General features: G+C 38.4%; 1 protein-coding gene across 1 annotated transcript in view; it reads left to right on the plus strand.

Moving 5' to 3' along the window:
* Positions 1-5,628: 5,628 nt before the first annotated feature.
* PPP1R2 (protein phosphatase 1 regulatory inhibitor subunit 2) overlaps positions 5,629-17,573 on the plus strand; it is a 110,351-nt gene continuing 98,406 nt past the window's right edge. Inside the window, exon 1 of the mRNA XM_053710198.1 lies at positions 5,629-5,825. Within this exon, the coding sequence (XP_053566173.1) occupies positions 5,707-5,825 (119 nt within the window). The 5' untranslated portion in view covers positions 5,629-5,706. The remainder of the gene's footprint in view (positions 5,826-17,573) is intronic.

Below are 17,573 nucleotides of genomic sequence, written 5' to 3' on the forward strand. Positions count from 1 at the left end.
TTCCGCAGCAAATGTTGCTAAGCATTATGATCTAATTAGTCGTATAGGTTTTTTGTACTGTACTAAACTCTGCAAATCAGCTGCCCCCTGCACCCCTCCAAATGTTTTGCTCATATTTGCAACATATATTTCTTCTCACAACCAAATGTCATAGATGCATGAATGAGTCACACACTAGACTGCAGTGGTAATGACATAAATCATTTAGACACCATGTGACAGGGGAAGCATCATCTCATACAAGTACCCAAATGTTCTACCCTCAAACACTAGTCGTCTAAACCAAAATAAAACACTGGCTCCCATATTACAAACGTCTAGCAAGGCGATTTGCCCGTGGTATCTCGTTTCTAAGACTTAAATGTGACATGAATTGAAAAAGGCAAAATCACTTTTTTGTTAACGTAATATGAGTATTGTAACAATCGCGTACCTTGAATTCCGATTCAGTGTACGGCGGCGATCGTATAAAAAGGATCCTCCACGCTCCATGGCTCCGGTCTTCAGTTCCTGTGTCGCCGGTATTCAGTTCCAGGGACGACGGTCTTCAGCTCCGCAGTCATCGGTCTTCAACTCCTCCACTCTGCACCGGCTGGTTCCTGGAAGAAGAGGTCGCCGCCTGGAAGAAGACTTCTCCGCCTGGAACAGGACCTTCTCCGCCGGTCTTCAGGACAGGTAAGGAGCACTTGGGGTTTAGACTTAGGTTTTTTTTAAGGGGGGATAGGGTGGGTTTTAGAGTAGGGGTGTGTGGGTGGTGGGTTGTAATGGAGGGGTTGTTCATTTTTTTTCACAGGTAAAAGAGCTGATTACTTTGGGGCAATGCCCCACAAAAGGCCCTTTTAAGGGCTGGTAATAGAGCTGATAGGTAGGGACATTTTTTTTATTTTGGGGGGCTTTGTTATTTTATTAGGGGGCTTAGATTAGGTGTAATTATCTTAAAATTCTTGAACTCTTTTTTTATTTTTTGTAATTTAGTGTTTGTTTGTTTTTTGTAATTTAGTTTAGTGTATTTAATTATATTTTAGATTAGATAATTGTAGTTTATTTAATTAATTTATTGATAGTGTAGGTGTATTTGTAACTTAGGTTAAAAAATTTTTACAGGTAAATTGGTAATTATTTTAACTAGGTAGCTATTAGTTATTAACTATTTAATAGCTATTGTACCTAGTTAAAATAAATACCAAGTTACCTGTAAAATAAATATAAACCCTAAAGTAGCTACAATGTAATTATTAATTATATTGTAGCTATCTTAAGGTTTATTTTATAGGTAAGTATTTAGTTTTAAATAGGAATATTTTAGTTAATAAGATTAATATTATTTAGATTTATTGCAATAATAATTAAGTTAGGGGTGTTAGGGTTAGATAGGGTTAATATAGTTAATATATATAATATAACTATATTAACCCTAATATAATTAGGGTTAATATAGTTAATATAGGTGGCGGTGGTGTAGGGGGGTCAGATTAGGGGTTAATATATTTAATATAGGTGGCGGCGGTGTAGGGGGATTAGATTAGGGGTTAATATATTTAATATAGGTGGCGGCGGTGTAAGGGGATTAGATTAGGGGTTAATATAGGTGGCGGCGGTGTAGGGGGGGTCAGATTACAGGTAAAAGATCTGATTACTTTGTGACAATGCCCCGCAAAAGGCCCTTTTAAAGGGACAGTAAACCTAAAAAATAATGTTATATAATTCTGCACACCCGCTCTCTGCTGAGCGGGTCTGTTTTGTTTACTCAGCGCATCGGGCCAGCTGTATAGTCACAGCCCGGCCGCGCCATAAGACTAAGTGCAGCTCGCTCCTGCTCTGTCTGACAGCAGGAGCGAGCTTCACTTAGTCTTATGGCGCGGTCGGGCCGGGCTGTGACTATACAGCTGGCCCGATGCGCGGTTTAAAAAAAACAGACCCGCTCAGCAGGGAGCAGAGAGCGGGTCTGTAAAAGCGCCATATTTTTAAAATATTAAAAGGGAAAAAAAGGCTTTTATAACTATAGCACTAAAATAATGTTATATAATTCTGCACTATGTGCAGAATTATATAACATTATTTTTAGGTTTACTGACACTTTAAGGGCTGGTAATAGAGCTGGTTACTTTATTATTATTATTATACTTTATTTATTAAGCGCCAACATATTCTGCAGCGCTGTCCATGGATACAATTCATTTAAATAAAACAATACAAGACTTGTAAGATACAGGACAAAATTTACAAACACATACAGGAGGGATTGAGGGCCCTATTCCCGTGGGAACTTACAATCTAGAAGGGTAGGAGGTTGAGAAACAGGAGGTAAGGACTGCAAGATTGAGAAGGATGTTAATACAGAGTTAGAAGAGGGAAATGTTAGGTAAGTGAAATTAATTTATTATTGAGTTGGGTGGTAGGCTTCCCTGAACAGAAAAGTCTTCAGGGAGCATTTAAAGGAAGAAAGATTAGGGCAAAGCCTGACAGCACGAGGGAGAGTGTTCCAGAGGGTAGGTGCTGCATGACAGAAGTCCTGCAGTCTAGCATGAGAGGAGGTGATAGTTGAGGATGCAAGGAGCAGGTCATTGTTGGATCTTAGTGGACGGGCTGGAGTATACTTGTGTATTAGAGAGGATAGGTAGAGGGGAGCGGCGTTGGTGAGAGTTCTGTATGTAAGGGTGAGAATTTTGAATTTAATTCTGCAGTGAATGGGGAGCCAATGAAGGGATTCACAGAGAGGTGCAGCAGATACAGATCGACGGGAAAGGTGGATCAGCCTGGCAGAGGCATTTAGGATGGATTGAAGGGATAGGCGGGAAAGAGTAAGGCTAGCGAGTAGGTTGTTGCAGTAGTCAAGTCTGGAGATAACAAGGGAGTGGATTATTTGCTTTGTGGTGTCAGCGCTCAGAAAAGGGCGAATTTTGGAAATATTGCGTAGATGATTGCGGCAGGATGTAGAAAGCGATTGGATATGGGGGATGAAGGATAGGTTTGAGTCAAGTGTGACTCCGAGGCAGCGGACTTGGGGAGATGGGGAAATGGTGATGCCGTCAACAGGGATAGAGAAGTCAGAAGTCGGCGTAGAGCTTGAGGGGGGGATAGGAAGGAGCTCAGTCTTGGACATGTTAATCTTTAGGTGGTGAGAGGCCATCCAGGAAGAAATACCAGATAAGCAGTTGCTGACATGAGAGAGGACAGAGGGAGAGAGAGCAGGGGTGGAGAGGTAGATCTGGGTGTCATCAGCATAGAGGTGATATTTGAAACCATAACTGTTGATAAGTTTACCCAGCGAAGAAGTATAGATGGAGAAGAGTAGAGGACCCAGAACAGAATGCCCCGCAAAAGGCCCTTTTAAGGGCTGGTAATAGAGCTGGTTACTTTGGGGCAATGCCACGCAAAAGACCCTTTTCAGGACTATTTGTAATTTAGTTTAGGGTAGGGACATTTTAGTATTTTAGTGGGTAATACATTTATTATAGGTGGCAGCGGTGTAAGGGGATTAGATTAGGGGTTAATCATTTTAAAATAGGTGGCGGCGGGGGTAGGGGGATTAGATTAGGGGTTAATCATTTTAAAATAGGTGGCGACGGGGTAGGGGGATTAGATTAGGGGTTAATCATTTGAAAATAGGTGGCGGCCGGGTAGGGAGATTAGATTAGGGGGTAATGTAGTTAAAATAGGTGGCGGCGGGGTAGGGGCTCACATTAGGGGGTAATAATTTTAATATAGATGGCGGCGGTGTAGGGGGATTACATTAGGGGTTAATAATTTTAATGTAGGTGGCGGCGGTGTAGGGGGATCACATTAGGGGGTTAGACATTTAATGTAGGTGGCGGCGGGGTCCGGGAGCGGCGGTTTAGGGGTTAAACAATTTATTAGGGATTGCGGTTGACAGGTAGATAGACATTGCACATGCGTTAGGTGTTAGGTTTTATTTTGCAGCCAGTTTAGGGAGCTACGGGGCTCCAATACTCAGCGTAAGGCTTACTACGCCTGCAATTTGTGGCGAGGTGAAAATGGAGTAAGATTTCTCCATTTTCGCCACAAAAGTCTTTACGCTGTATATTGGATACCAAACTGCGCGGGTTTGGTATACCTGTCTATGGACCAAAAAATTACGGCTGAAGGCAGAAATATACGAGCGTAACTTCTAGGTTACGCCGTATATAGGATACCAACCAGCGCAATATTGGGCGACGCTGCATATCGGATCGGGCCCTTAATTTCTATTAAAAAAAAATCAACTTTCAATATGTATTTTACCTAAAAAACAACTTGACAGACATCTAATAAATTAATGTTTACTGGCACTTTAATTCCATATTATATATGTATACTTTACAATAGTATAACATGTTCTATTATTTATGAATGTGACTTTTAAGATATCCAAAGCACAAATTGCATAATTTAACAAAAAAATATTTAATGATTTGTTCAACAAACATTGAAATTATGTAATGTTAGCTATTTTTTATCTTAAAGGGACAGTACAATTGTTTTTATCTTAAAGGGACAGTAAAGTCATAATTAGACATTCAATATGTATTATTCATCAACATTTGTGCTTCTTGGCATAGCTCTACATGGAGTTGGAGGTCTTTGCAAGAAGTTGTATCTTAAGCCTGATGGCATAAAACTTCTAGGCTAGTGAATAGACTAGATAACAGGGAGACAGAATAAAAACGTTTTAAAAACGTTTTGAAAATCATCTGCTTTTAAAACTCTGGGGGCAGGGGCTACACCTTCTGCTGCGGGTGTCCTGAGGCAAATAAAGGAACTTTCAGGATGAAGTAGTTTATACTTCATGACTGAAAGTCCCCTTTATTTGTTGCACTGGTAAATCCCAGCGTTTCAAAAACGCTAGGATTTATCATCACTTTAAAATATCACAGGCAAAATCTGCCATTTCAAGTGCTGAAATAAATATAATACACTCCAACAGGTAAAATGGACTACTGGGAAAAAAAATAAAAAGGAAAAAATGTAGGACATACTGTCCCTTTAACAGTGGCTTAAATGTTAGTGGGGTGGTATACCCATTAAAAAGAACAATATATAATTATTATTATCGGTTATTTGTAGAGCGCCAACAGATTCCGCAGCAAATGTTGCTAAGCATTATGCTCTAATCAGTGGTATAGTTTTTTTTGTACTGTCCTAAACTCTGCAAATCAGCTGCCCCCTGCACCCCTCCAAATGTTTTGCTCATATTTGCAACAACAACATATATTTCTTCTCACAACCAAATGTCATAGATGCATGAATGAGTCACACACTACTGCAGTGGTAATGACATAAATCATTTAGACACCATGTGAGAGCTCATACAAGTACCCAAATGTTCTACCCTCAAACACTAGTCGTCTAAACCAAAATAAAACACTGGCTCCCATATTACAAACGTCTAGCAAGGCGATTTGCCCGTGGTATCTCGTTTCTAAGAATTAAAAGTGACATGAATTGAAATAGGCAAAATCACTTTTTTGTTAACGTAATACGAGTATTGTAACAAAAAAAACAAGAGACGTGCAACAGAGGTCTCCAGTTATCAGGATACCCAATATCATCACTACACGAAAGCCACCATAGTACGTTTCCAACAAGCTGTAGGGCGAGCGGAAATTACATAGAACCTGCCCGTACTGATGACGTAGTCGGTGTTGACAGCGGAGGGCGGTTTGTATTTGCCTGAGAGGTCGGTGTCCGGTTTCCCTATCTGGGAGCATGGCGTCACCAAACCAGAGACCCATTAGAGGCATCTTAAAGAACAAAAGCACTGAGTCCGGTGGCCCGTACCTGATTAAAAATCCCGAGCTGTCCAACGACCGGGATGACGATCTGAGGTACCGGGACATTTAACTCTTTAGAGTTTAGACAGGTTGTAACGTATTGTGTAGAAGCTAAAGGGCCAGTTTAAGTATTTATATTTGTTTGAGAGTGCTGCGATTTATGATCAATTTCAAAGTAATTTCCGTTAAGAACATATACTGACCATGTTACACTTTCAGTGCAGATTTAAATCCTTATAAATGTGTACTACCGCATAGACTAAACTGTATACCCCTGACTTGTCCTACTGTGAGGTTTGCTGTCTCAGCTTCTGGACCATTATCCCAAGGAGGCTCCTGTAAGTAAATATACCTACAGATGCAGATTGAAAAGAAGTGTGCATGTATTCGTAAGTGTTAATATATTTTTCTATGTGTATGAAGAAGAGGGCTTGACATTTTTTTTTAAACACATTTAAAAGCCATTCAGAAATTGAGTAGCTGGTCACACATTGTTAGCCTATAGTGAAAAGTATTTATAAAGAATAATCTAAAAATAATAGAAACAATAAGTAAAACTGCAATCATATTTGTTTGTAACCCAGGATAAAGTATAGTTATAGGGTAAAGGCCCACAACATATACAAACAAGTGAATTTTATCTCATTCTTATTCCCCATCATTTTTCTTCAGTGCGCTCTGGTCTGTGCTGCTTCCACTACAGAAGTGTGCTGGAGGCTGCACCCTGAACACAATGCACAGTCTTGAATAATCACATTTGTTCAAGGGCTTCAGCCTGTCCCCTGCTTTAGCCTGTCAACCTTACTTACCCTGCTGTCATTGCTACAACAGAGTGGTACAAAAGTATTGAGTCTGATTATAGGGTAAAGGTGTTGGGTGTTTAAAAGGATAGGTCAAAATTACAAAATAAAAATAATAAAAGACCAGCCGGGTGAGCTTATCTCAAATATGGTAGCTAATAGTTTGGATGGCAGACATACTTTATATAAAGCATCATCAGTAAAAAATAATAATAAAATGTGTAATTTCTCCCTGTATTTTTGCTATTTGAAGTATGTTGCAGAAATGCTTTTATTTCAAATTCAAATGCACCCATGCATATTTACATTTTGACCTTTCTATCCCTTTAAGGTGGTGGTGTGAACTCCCCACTAAACATGTAACCAGCTGTGCTAATTTGCACGGCAGAAGCTCTTTTCATGTCTTGTGTTCTAGCCAGAACAAGGACATCGGTAAAAAAGGTGATGATTATTGTAAAAATAAATACAGGAGTAGGTAGTAGAAGATGAATTTCATCACCAGTGTCAGCCTGCACCAATGATTAGTGTTCACCAAAGAAAAGTTTGCCAGCCTGGTGGCATTGTGTGGTAGCTTGGTGGTTTGGACTAATACTTTGTAATATTATAACATTTTCTCCTATCCAAAGCACACATTTATTGCATAATTTAACCCCTTTTTGACCAGACCACTTTTCCATTTGTTGACCTTCTGGGACCAAGGCTATTTTTGCATTTCTGCGGTGTTTGTGTTTAGCTGTAATTTTCCTCTTACTCATTTACTGTACCCACATATTATATACCGTTTTTCTCGCCATTAAATGGACTTTCTAAAGATACCATTATTTTCATCATATCGTATAATTTACTATAAAAGAATATATAAAATTTGATGAAAAAAATGGAAAAAACACACTTTTTCTAACTTTGATCCCCAAAATCTGTTACTCATCTACAACCACCAAAAAACACCCATGCTAAATATTTTCAAAATTTTGTTTTGAGTTTAGAAATACCCAATGTTTACATGTTCTTTGCTTCTTTGGCAAGTTATAGGGCAATAAATACAAGTAGCACTTTGCTATTTCCAAACCATTTTTCCCCCCCAAAATTAGCGCTAGTTACATTGGAACACTGATATCTGTCAGGAATCTCTGAATATCCCTTGACATGTACATATTTTCTTTCTTAGTAGACAACCCAAAGTATTGAGCTAGGCCCATTTTGGTATATTTCATGCCACCATTTCACCGCCAAATGCGATCAAATAAAAAAAATTGTTAAATTTTTCACTATTTTAGGTTTCTCACTGAAATTATTTACAAACAGCTTGTGCAATTATGGCACACATGGTTGTAAATGCTTCTCTGGGATCCCCTTTAATCAGAAATAACAGACATATATGGCTTTGGCGTTGTTTTTATGGTAATAAGAAGGCCGCTAAATGCCACTGCGCACCACACGTGTATTATGCCCAGCAGAGAAGGGGTTAATTAGGGAGCTTGTGTGGTTAATTTTAGCTTTAGTGTAGTAGACAACCCAAAGTATTGATCTAGGCCCATTTTGGTATATTTCATGCCACCATTTCACCACCAAATGTGATCAAATAAAAAAAATCCCACCCCCTGATCCCTCCCAAACAGCTCTCTTCCCTCCCCCACAATTGTCCCCGCCATCTTAAGTACTGGCAGAAAGTCTGCCAGTACCAAAATAAAAGGCTTTTTTGAAAATTTTTATTTAAAAAATAAATAAAAATTATGTAGCTCTGATGGACCCCCCCTTAGCCCCCAACCTCCCTGATCTCCCCCAAAGAGCTTTCTAACCCTTCCCCCGCTACCTATTTGCCGCCATCTTAGGTACTGGCAGCAGTCGGCCAGTACCCATTTTGCCCCCCTAAAAAAGTTTTTTTTTTAATTTATCTTTTAAAAAATATCAATTTTCTGTAGTGTAGCTGCCCACCTCCCAGATCCTATGATCTTTATTTTTTCTCCCTCCTTCTCATTCATTTCCATTGGTGGCAGTGGTTGCTGCGCAGGTCCTGCCTGCATCGGTAGAGATGGGCCGCCCACTCGCCTCCCTGCTAATGCTCCCACCCACCAATGATCAGCACCATCGCTACCGGTGCAGAGAGGGCCACAGAGGCATCACTTTCAATACCATGAAAGCGTCTGGAATTGATCAGGATCGCTTCCACCGCTTGAAACACTAGAGGAACTGCCAGAAACGTCCTTGGTTGTTAAGGGTATTTTTTTGTAGGAGTTTCCTGGCACGTCCTCGGTCGTTAAGGGGTTAATATAAATTAGTTTAATGATCATTTGTGTAATGTTAATATTAGCTCATTTTAGCTTAACATTGTTTTAAAGGGACAGTCTGCTCCAGAATTGTTATTGTTTAAAAAAATAGTTTATACCTTTATTACCCATTTCCCAGTTTTGCATAACTAACAGGATTATATTTATATACTTTTTACCTCTGCAATTACCTTGTATCTAAGCCTCTGCAGACTGCCCCCTTATTTCAGTTCTTTTAACAGACTTGCATGTTAGCCAATCAGTGCTGATTCCTAGGTAACTCCATGAGCACAATGTTATCTGTATGGCACACATAAACAAACACCCTCTAGCTGTGGAAAACTGTCAAAATGCCCTGAGATAAGAGGCGGCCTTCAAGGTCTTAGAAATTAGCATATGAGTCTATCTAGGTTTAGCTTTCAACAAAGAATACCAAGGGAACAAAGAAAGTTTGATGATAAAAGTAAATTGAAAAAATGTTTAAAAGTGCATGCCCTATCTGAACTATGAAAGGTTAATTTTGACTAGACTGTCTCTTTTAAATTTTAGCCAGGAGGTCAGAAAAATCAACTGGTTGATGTGCCCATTAAAAGGTCCTGGGGACTTCAGTGATTTTGGTTTTAAAGGGACAGTATACACTCCTTTTCATATAACTGCATGTAATAGACACTACTATAAAGAATAAGATGCACAGATACTGATCTAAAAATCCAGTGTAAAACTGTTTAAAAACTTACTTAGAAGCTTTCAGTTTAGCTCAGTTGAAAAGGTAGCTGGAAAGCCCACTGCAAGTGGCAAATAAGACACTCCCCCCTCCCCCTTCTTTTGCATATGAAAAGACCCTTTACACAAACAGGAGCAAACTGGAGAAGGTAGCTGACGGTATTCACATAAAACTTTGGGGCTTGGTTAGTCTGAAAATCAGAGCAATGTTATTTAAAAATAAGCAAAACTACAGGTAGCCCTCAGTTTACGCCGGGGTTAGGTTCCAGAAGGAATTGGTTGTAAATCGAAACTGTTGTAAATTGAAACCCAGTTTATAATGTAAGTCAATGGGGAGTTAAGGAGATAGGTTCCAGGCCCCTCTCTAAAAAAGTAGCACCTAATACATTATTTTAAAAGCTTTGAAATGAAGACTTTAAATGCTAGATAGCATTATAAACCTAATAAAATAATCACACAACACAGAATATATAATTAACTTAAGTTAAATAAACAAAAACATTTGCTAGACAGCATTATAAACCTAATAAAATTATCACACAACACAGACTTCACTTGCATTTTTCTGCAAACAGTTCTTTCTATGCATTCCAATCTGGACTGAGTTATAGACAGGAAGATCTTGTTCCTTTGAAAGCTGCTTGATAGCTCAGGTCTGGTTAAACTGATTAATTTCAGCTTGCTTGGCTTTGCTGTGACACAAGCGGACAGCTCCACCTACTGGCTATTTTAATAAATGCACTGCTTCTCAATGCTTTTCAATATCAGTCACATGACTGGAAAAAAAGGTTGTTATTCTGAAACGTTGTAAATTGAACCGTTGTAAAACGAGGGCCACCTGTATACATTTATTTTTAAAAAAAAACTTTATGGGCTATATAAATAGATCATCTACAAAACATTTATGCAAAGAAAAAATTAGTGTATAATGTCCCTTTAAAGGGACAGTTTACTCAAAAATGTTCTCCCCTTTAATTTGTTCCCAATGATCCACTTTACCTGCTGGAGTGTATTAAATTGTTTACAAGTAGCTCCTTTACCCTTATATTGGCATTTGAAATTGTTGATTTAGCATGTGGTATCCCCACCTATTCTGAAAGTTTGTGGCCGCGCGTACCAGCTATAGATAAGCTTTGTAAACACAGCCAGCAGAAGAAATTATACTCCCAGTGCGATATAGCAGAGATAAGGTAATAAAATGTTGATTTTCCATTGTTCTCTCAAAGTATTGGTGATTGTTTTAAGGACAGATATAAGATAAAGAAGCATGTATATGTGCACAATGTGATACAGTAATGAGATCTGATTATACCTACAAGCTCAACCTATTTTATTAGGCTGTGGCTTCAAAACACAAAATCAGAGCTTTAATATACACAAATAAACCTTAAAAAGCTAATTTTCATACATTTTTTACTCTGAAGTTGGTAAAAAAAGCATTTGTAAACACATTAAGGGAAAAACTATTTTACAGTATACTGTCCCTTTAAGCTTTGTCTTCACCTTTGTTAGCAGCCCCTATTTATATGGTCTAGATTAGAAGCATCATTGAGGGTTAGTTGGCGGTGCTATCTGTCACTCTTTGTCTACGACTCAGTAGTTTCACTTTAGACTCCAACATTTATATATTTTTTGTGACCTCTTGATTTGGTAAGATTTTACTTAACAATTAAAGCTATATTTAAATATACATTTTATTTTCAGCAATACAAATAATGTGCTAAATAAACCTTCTTCTTCCGTGTATGCTTGTGTTTACTTGCCACTTTTCACCAATATCTGTTAATAATCAATATTTATATTGTATATTTGTGTATTTCTTGCTGCATTTTCAAAATGTTTAGTTAGATTATATTTACAGATGCATTTGAATACAGTGCTTGACACATACTGGGAATCATGGTTCTGAATTAAGCAGCTTAGTGATGACCAGCTAGCATCTTGTGAGGCAGCTTGCAGCCTGTCGCACCATTATTTGAGGTCTGCCATACCATTGCGTGATAAGAGCTGGTCCTGTTGTGCAGTGGGGATGTTAGCAGTCAGCCGACAATAGTTATGCTAAGAGTAATCGCTTTGTTTCCTTAAAGGGACGTGAAACCTAATTATTTCATGATTCATGTATGGGATTTTAAACTTCCCAATTTACTTCTATTATCTACTTTGTTTAGTTGTTTTGGTATCCTTTGTTGAAAAGGATTCCTAGGTAGGCTCCAGAGGTGCTGATTGGTGGCTGCACATATATGCCTCATGTTATTGGCTAACCCCAGCTCCCAGTAGAGCATTGCTGCTTTTTCTACAAAGCATACCTAGAGAATGATAATGAGAATTAGATAACAGAAGTAAATTGCAAGGTTGTTTAAAATTGTATGCTCTATTTGAATCAAGAAAGAATAAATGATGGGTTTCATGTCCCTTTAAGGGGACAGTAATACTGTGTAAATTAAGATAGATCGTCAGCATGTAGCAGGTGCTTTGTTTTTAGAGTTCATTCTCTATATGTAGCTAGTCTGCAGCCACTAAGTATTGTATGACTGCCAAGGTGTGCCCAGTATTTTCATCTCCAATGCAGGAGATAAGTGTTTGTGCCATAACTCTGTGCTGGTGCTTTTCAATGCAGTGCCAAATGATCTAATTCCTCAATTCCTCAATTACTCTGTGTGCTCTGGGCAGCTATGCTTTTTTTATATATGTTTTATATATAAGCATAAAAATATGCTTAAAAGTAGATTAAAGGCACATGGATCACAATTTCATTATTCAGATAGAGCATGCAATTTTAAACAATTTACTCATTTTCTTCTATCATAAAATGTTCTTCATACTCTTGGTATCTTTTGTTGAAAAGCTGGTATGTAACACCAGGAGCGTGCACGTGTCTGGAGCACTATATGGCAGCAGTTTTGCAACAATGTTATCCATTTGTAAGAGTGCTAGATGGCAGCACAATTTCCTGCCATGTAGTGCTCCAGACATCTACCTAGATAATAGATAATGTTTCCTATGAAAGATGTTTAAATATGCATGCTCTGCCTGATTGATGGATGTTTCATTTTGACTTCTCTGTCCCTTTAAAGGGACATTATACACTCATTTTTTCTTTGCATAAATGTTTTGTAGATGATCTATTTATAAAGCCCATAAAGTTTTTTTTTTTTTAAATAAATGTATAGTTCTGCTTATTTTTAAATAACATTGCTCTGATTTTCAGACTCCTAACCAAGCCCCAAAGTTTTATGTGAATACCGTCAGCTACCTTCTTCTGCTTGCTGCTGTTTGTGTAAAGGGTCTTTTCATATGCAAAAGCTGGGGGAGGGGGGAGTGTCTTATTTGCCACTTGCAGTGGGCTTTACAGCTACCTTTTCAACAGAGCTAAACTGACAGTAAGTTAAGTTTAAACTGTTTTATACTGGATTTTTATATCAGTATCTTATTCTTTATAGTAGTGTCTATTACATGCAGTTATATGAAAATGAGTGTATACTGTCCCTTTAAGTTTTCTAAATGTTAAAGAAGTTGGACCTATGTGAAGTTGGCACCCCATGTTTGTAAAAACTGAATTAAAATATACAATTCGTTTGTGCTGATTTGTGCCGCAAAAACCAACGTTTGTGCCGGTTTGGTTTAGGAGATATTGCACATTATTTTTTTATGAAACCCCGCCCACTTTGCACCCCATGTTATGCAATTTTAAAAACAAATATACCATTTGTTTGTGCTGGTTTGTGCCGCAAAAACGAACTATAGCGCATTATATTTGCTGAAACTCCGCCCACTTTGCACCCCATGTTATGCAATTTTAAAAACAAATATACCATTTGTTTGTGCTGATTTGTGCTGCAAAAACGAACGTTTGTGCCATTTTGGTTTCGGAGATATAGCGCATTATTTTTTATGAACCCCGCCCACTTTGCACCCCATTGCACAAATATACCATTAGTTTGTGCTGGGTTTGTGCTTATTTGTACCGCAAAAACTAACTTTTGTGCCGGTTTGGTTTAGGAGATATTGCGCATTATTTTTTTTATGAAACCCCGCCCACTTTGCACCCCATGTTATGCAATTTTAAAAACAAATATACCATTTGTTTGTGCTGATTTGTGCCACAAAAACGAATGTTTGTGCCGGTTTCCCACTTTGCACCCCATGTTATGCAATTTTAAAACAAATATACCATTCGTTTGTGCTGATTTGTGCCGCAAAAATGAACGTTTGTTCCGGTTTGATTTTGGGGGTATTGTGCATTATGTGTACATGTACTCTTTGATTCAAAAGTATTATAACAACAAAAATGTTTGTAAGTACAAATAGAATTATAAAACTTTGGGGTATACAAAAGAATAGATGTGACTTCCACACCAGAAAAAAATATTTAAGAACATATGGGGGAGATTACATCCCTGGCAACTGGAAAAAAAACCTGTTTCAGTTTTCTATGCAGCGCAGCAGCGTAGCTGCTCAGCGCAACAGTCTAGTTACGCTGCATAGAAAACTAGTGAGACAATTTTTTCCCCATCCCCAGGAATGTAATGCCCTCCTAAATGTTTTTTTTTTTTTAAAAAAAAGCGACTAAAAAAGAATTGACTTATATAAGAAAACTTGCTTGAGTGCTTTTAAGCGCTTGTTAAATCTAAGCAAGTTAATATTGGGCTGTCTGTGGTTAACATGACATTACAGGCGATTAATATGGCAACAAAGAGGTTAAATTGGCTAAAGGAGGTTTATTAGACCTAATGGGGTTGAAGAGGGCTTTACTGCAATGTAATTGAAAATTTCCTTTTTCAATTAAGTAGTGGGTTTCTACTTATTCACTTTGCAGTTAAATTACTTAAAGGGACACTAAACCCAATTTTTTCTTTTGTGATTCAGATAGAGCATGAAATTGTAAGCAACTTTACTCCTATTATCAAATTTTTTTCATTCTCTTGGAATCTTTATTTGAAATGCAAGAATGTAAGTTTAGATGCCGGCCCATTTTTGGTAAACAACCTGGGGTTTCCTTGCTGATTGGTGGATAAATTCATCCACCAATAAAAAAGTTCTATCCAGAGTCTGAACCCAAAAAAAGCTTAGATGCCTTCTTTTTCAAATAAAAATAGCAAGAGAATGAAGAAAAATTGATAATAGGAGTAAATTAGAAAGTTGCTTAAAATTGCATGCGCTATCTGAATCACGAAAGACAAAAATTGGGTTCAGTGTCCCTTTAAGCTATGGTTTGGGCTTCTTCCAATCCATTACTCTTCAATAACCCCATGTATGCCGTATAAACCGGTATGTTACCATGTTAATCCTTTAATGCCCAGGGCTGGATTTACGTTTCGGGCGCCCATAAGCACAGAGTGCACTATACAGAGTGCATCCCCCTTGTTTTCTGTTACCGGCGTCTTCCGTGGTGCCAATGAAACGCCTGCCTGTGCTGGACAGACTTTTTAATGGGCAGCCTACACAGAGGTCCCTCTGTGCCCCCACGGAAGCTGCCGGTAATGGAAAAGGAGGTGTGCTCTTAATAGTGTTCTATATAGAGCACACCCTCCTTGTTGTTGTTGCCGGTGTTCTGTTGAATTAATTAACAGAACACCAGCAATTAGGCACGGCTCCCCTCTATGGAGGGTGCCTGTAGGCACATGCCTACTCTGCCTCATTACAAATCGGGCCTTGTAAATGCCACATTAACCTCTCTGGTGCAGTATTAACCCTCTTACATTTTACTTTCTGGTGCAGTGTTAAAGGGATAGTATACACCAATTTTCATATAACTGCATGTAATAGACCCTATTATAAAGAATAATAAGCACAGATACTGATATAAAAATCCGGTATAAAACCATTTAAAAACTTACTTAGAAGCTTCCAGTTTAGCTCGGTTTAAAAGGTTACTGGAGCACCCTTTGCAAGTGGGAATTATCAGACACTCCCCCTCCCCCTTCCTTTGCATATGAAAAGACCCTTTACACAAACAGAAGCAAGGTGGAGTAGGTATACTTCGGTATTCTCCTAAAACTTTGGGGCTTGGTTAGGAGTCTCAAAATCAGAGCAATGTTATTTAAGAATAAGCAAAAACTATCCGTTTTAAAAAACAAACAAAAACTTTATGGGATATAGAAATAGATCATCTACAAAACATTTATGCAAAGAAAAAATGTGTATAATGTACCTTTAATCACTGGTGTTCTATATTTCCCTTAAAGGGACACTGTACCCAAAATTTTTCTTTCGTGATTCAGATTGAGCATGACATTTTAAGCAACTTTCCAATTTACTCCTATTATCAAATTGTCTTAATTCTCTTGGTATCTTTATTTGAAATGCAAGAATGTAAGTTTAGATGCCGACCCATTTTTGGTGAACAACCTGGGTTGTCCTTGCTGATTGGTGGATAAATTCATCCACCAATAAAAAAGTGCTGTCCAGAGTACTGAAACCAAAAAAAAAGCTTAGATGCCTTCTTTTTCAAATAATGATAGCAAGAGAACGAAGAAAAATTGATAATAGGAGTAAATTAGAAAGTTGCTTAAAATTGCATGCTCTTTCTGAATTACAAAAGAAAAAAATTGGGTTCAGTGTCCCTTTAACACAACACGACACAAACGTTTGTTTTTGCGGCACAAATCAGCACAAATACAGCACAAGCAATCAGTATATTTGTTTTTAAAATTGAATAACAGGGGGTGCTAAGTGGGCAGGGTTTCATAAAAAATAATGCGCTAATTCTCCGAAACCAAAATGGCACAAACGTTCGTTTTTGCTGCACAAATCAGCACAAACGCAGAACAAACAAATGGTATATTTGTTTTTAAAATTGCATAACATGGGGTGCAAAGTGGGCGGAGTTTCAGCAAATATAATGCGTAATTTCTCCGAAACCAAACTGGTACCAATGTTCGTTTTTGCGGAACAAATCAGCACAAACAAATGGTATATTTGTTTTTAAATTTGCATAACATGGGGTGCAAAGTGGGCGGAATTTCATAAAAAAATAATGCGCAATATCTCCTAAACCAAACCGGCAGAAACGTTTGTTTTTGCAGCACAAATCAGCACAAACGAATGGTATATTTGTTTTTAAAATTGCATAACATAGGGTGCAAAGTGGGCGGAGTTTCAGCAAATATAATGCGCTATATCTCCGAAACCAAACCGGCACAAACGTTAGTTTTTGCGACACAAACCAGCACAAACGCAGCACAAACAAATGGTATATTTGCATACAAAGAGAGAAGCGCTCTACCAGGAACGAACAACGGCTCTGTGGCTTGTTCTATGGCGATTTACCACCCGGAAGCAGCCTCTTTTAGACCAGTGTGCTTTTCACAGAAGAAAACTTTCCTGAAGTATATCAGTCTGATCCTGCCAAGTAAGGTCAGTCCAGCCCCGAAATACCAGGCAATTCTTCTCTGAACAAGGAACATGACAACCCCAGACGATCATTACGGCCTCCTATGGGCCTCATCAGTGAGGTGCAGCCACATTCCTCTAAGCACACTGGGCAAGGAGTCCACGTCTGGTTTCCCCCATCACCCATAGGGAGACTTCCCCAGGGTCATAATAATTTGCATACAAAGAGAGAAGCGCTCTACCAGGAACGAACAACAGCTCTGTGGCTTGTTCTATGGCGATTTACCACCCGGAAGCAGCCTCTATTAGACCAGTGTGCTTTTCACAGAAGAAAACTTTCCTGAAGTATATCAGTCTGATCCTGCCAAGTAAGGTCAGTCCAGCCCCGAAATACCAGGCAATTCTCCTCTGAACAAGGAACATGACAACCCCAGACGATCATTTCGGCCTCCTATGGTATATTTGTTTTTAAAATTGAATAACATGGGGTGCAAAGTGGGCGTGGTTCATAAAAAATAATGCGCTATATCTCCGAAACCAAAATGGCACAAACGTTCGTTTTTGCTGCACAAATCAGCACAAACGCAGAACAAACAAATGGTATATTTGTTTTTAAAATTGCATAACATGGGGTGCAAAGTGGGCGGAGTTTCAGCAAATATAATGCGTAATTTCTCCGA

The sequence above is a fragment of the Bombina bombina genome, chromosome 4, assembly GCF_027579735.1.
Source record: "Bombina bombina isolate aBomBom1 chromosome 4, aBomBom1.pri, whole genome shotgun sequence".
Lineage (NCBI taxonomy): Eukaryota > Metazoa > Chordata > Amphibia > Anura > Bombinatoridae > Bombina > Bombina bombina.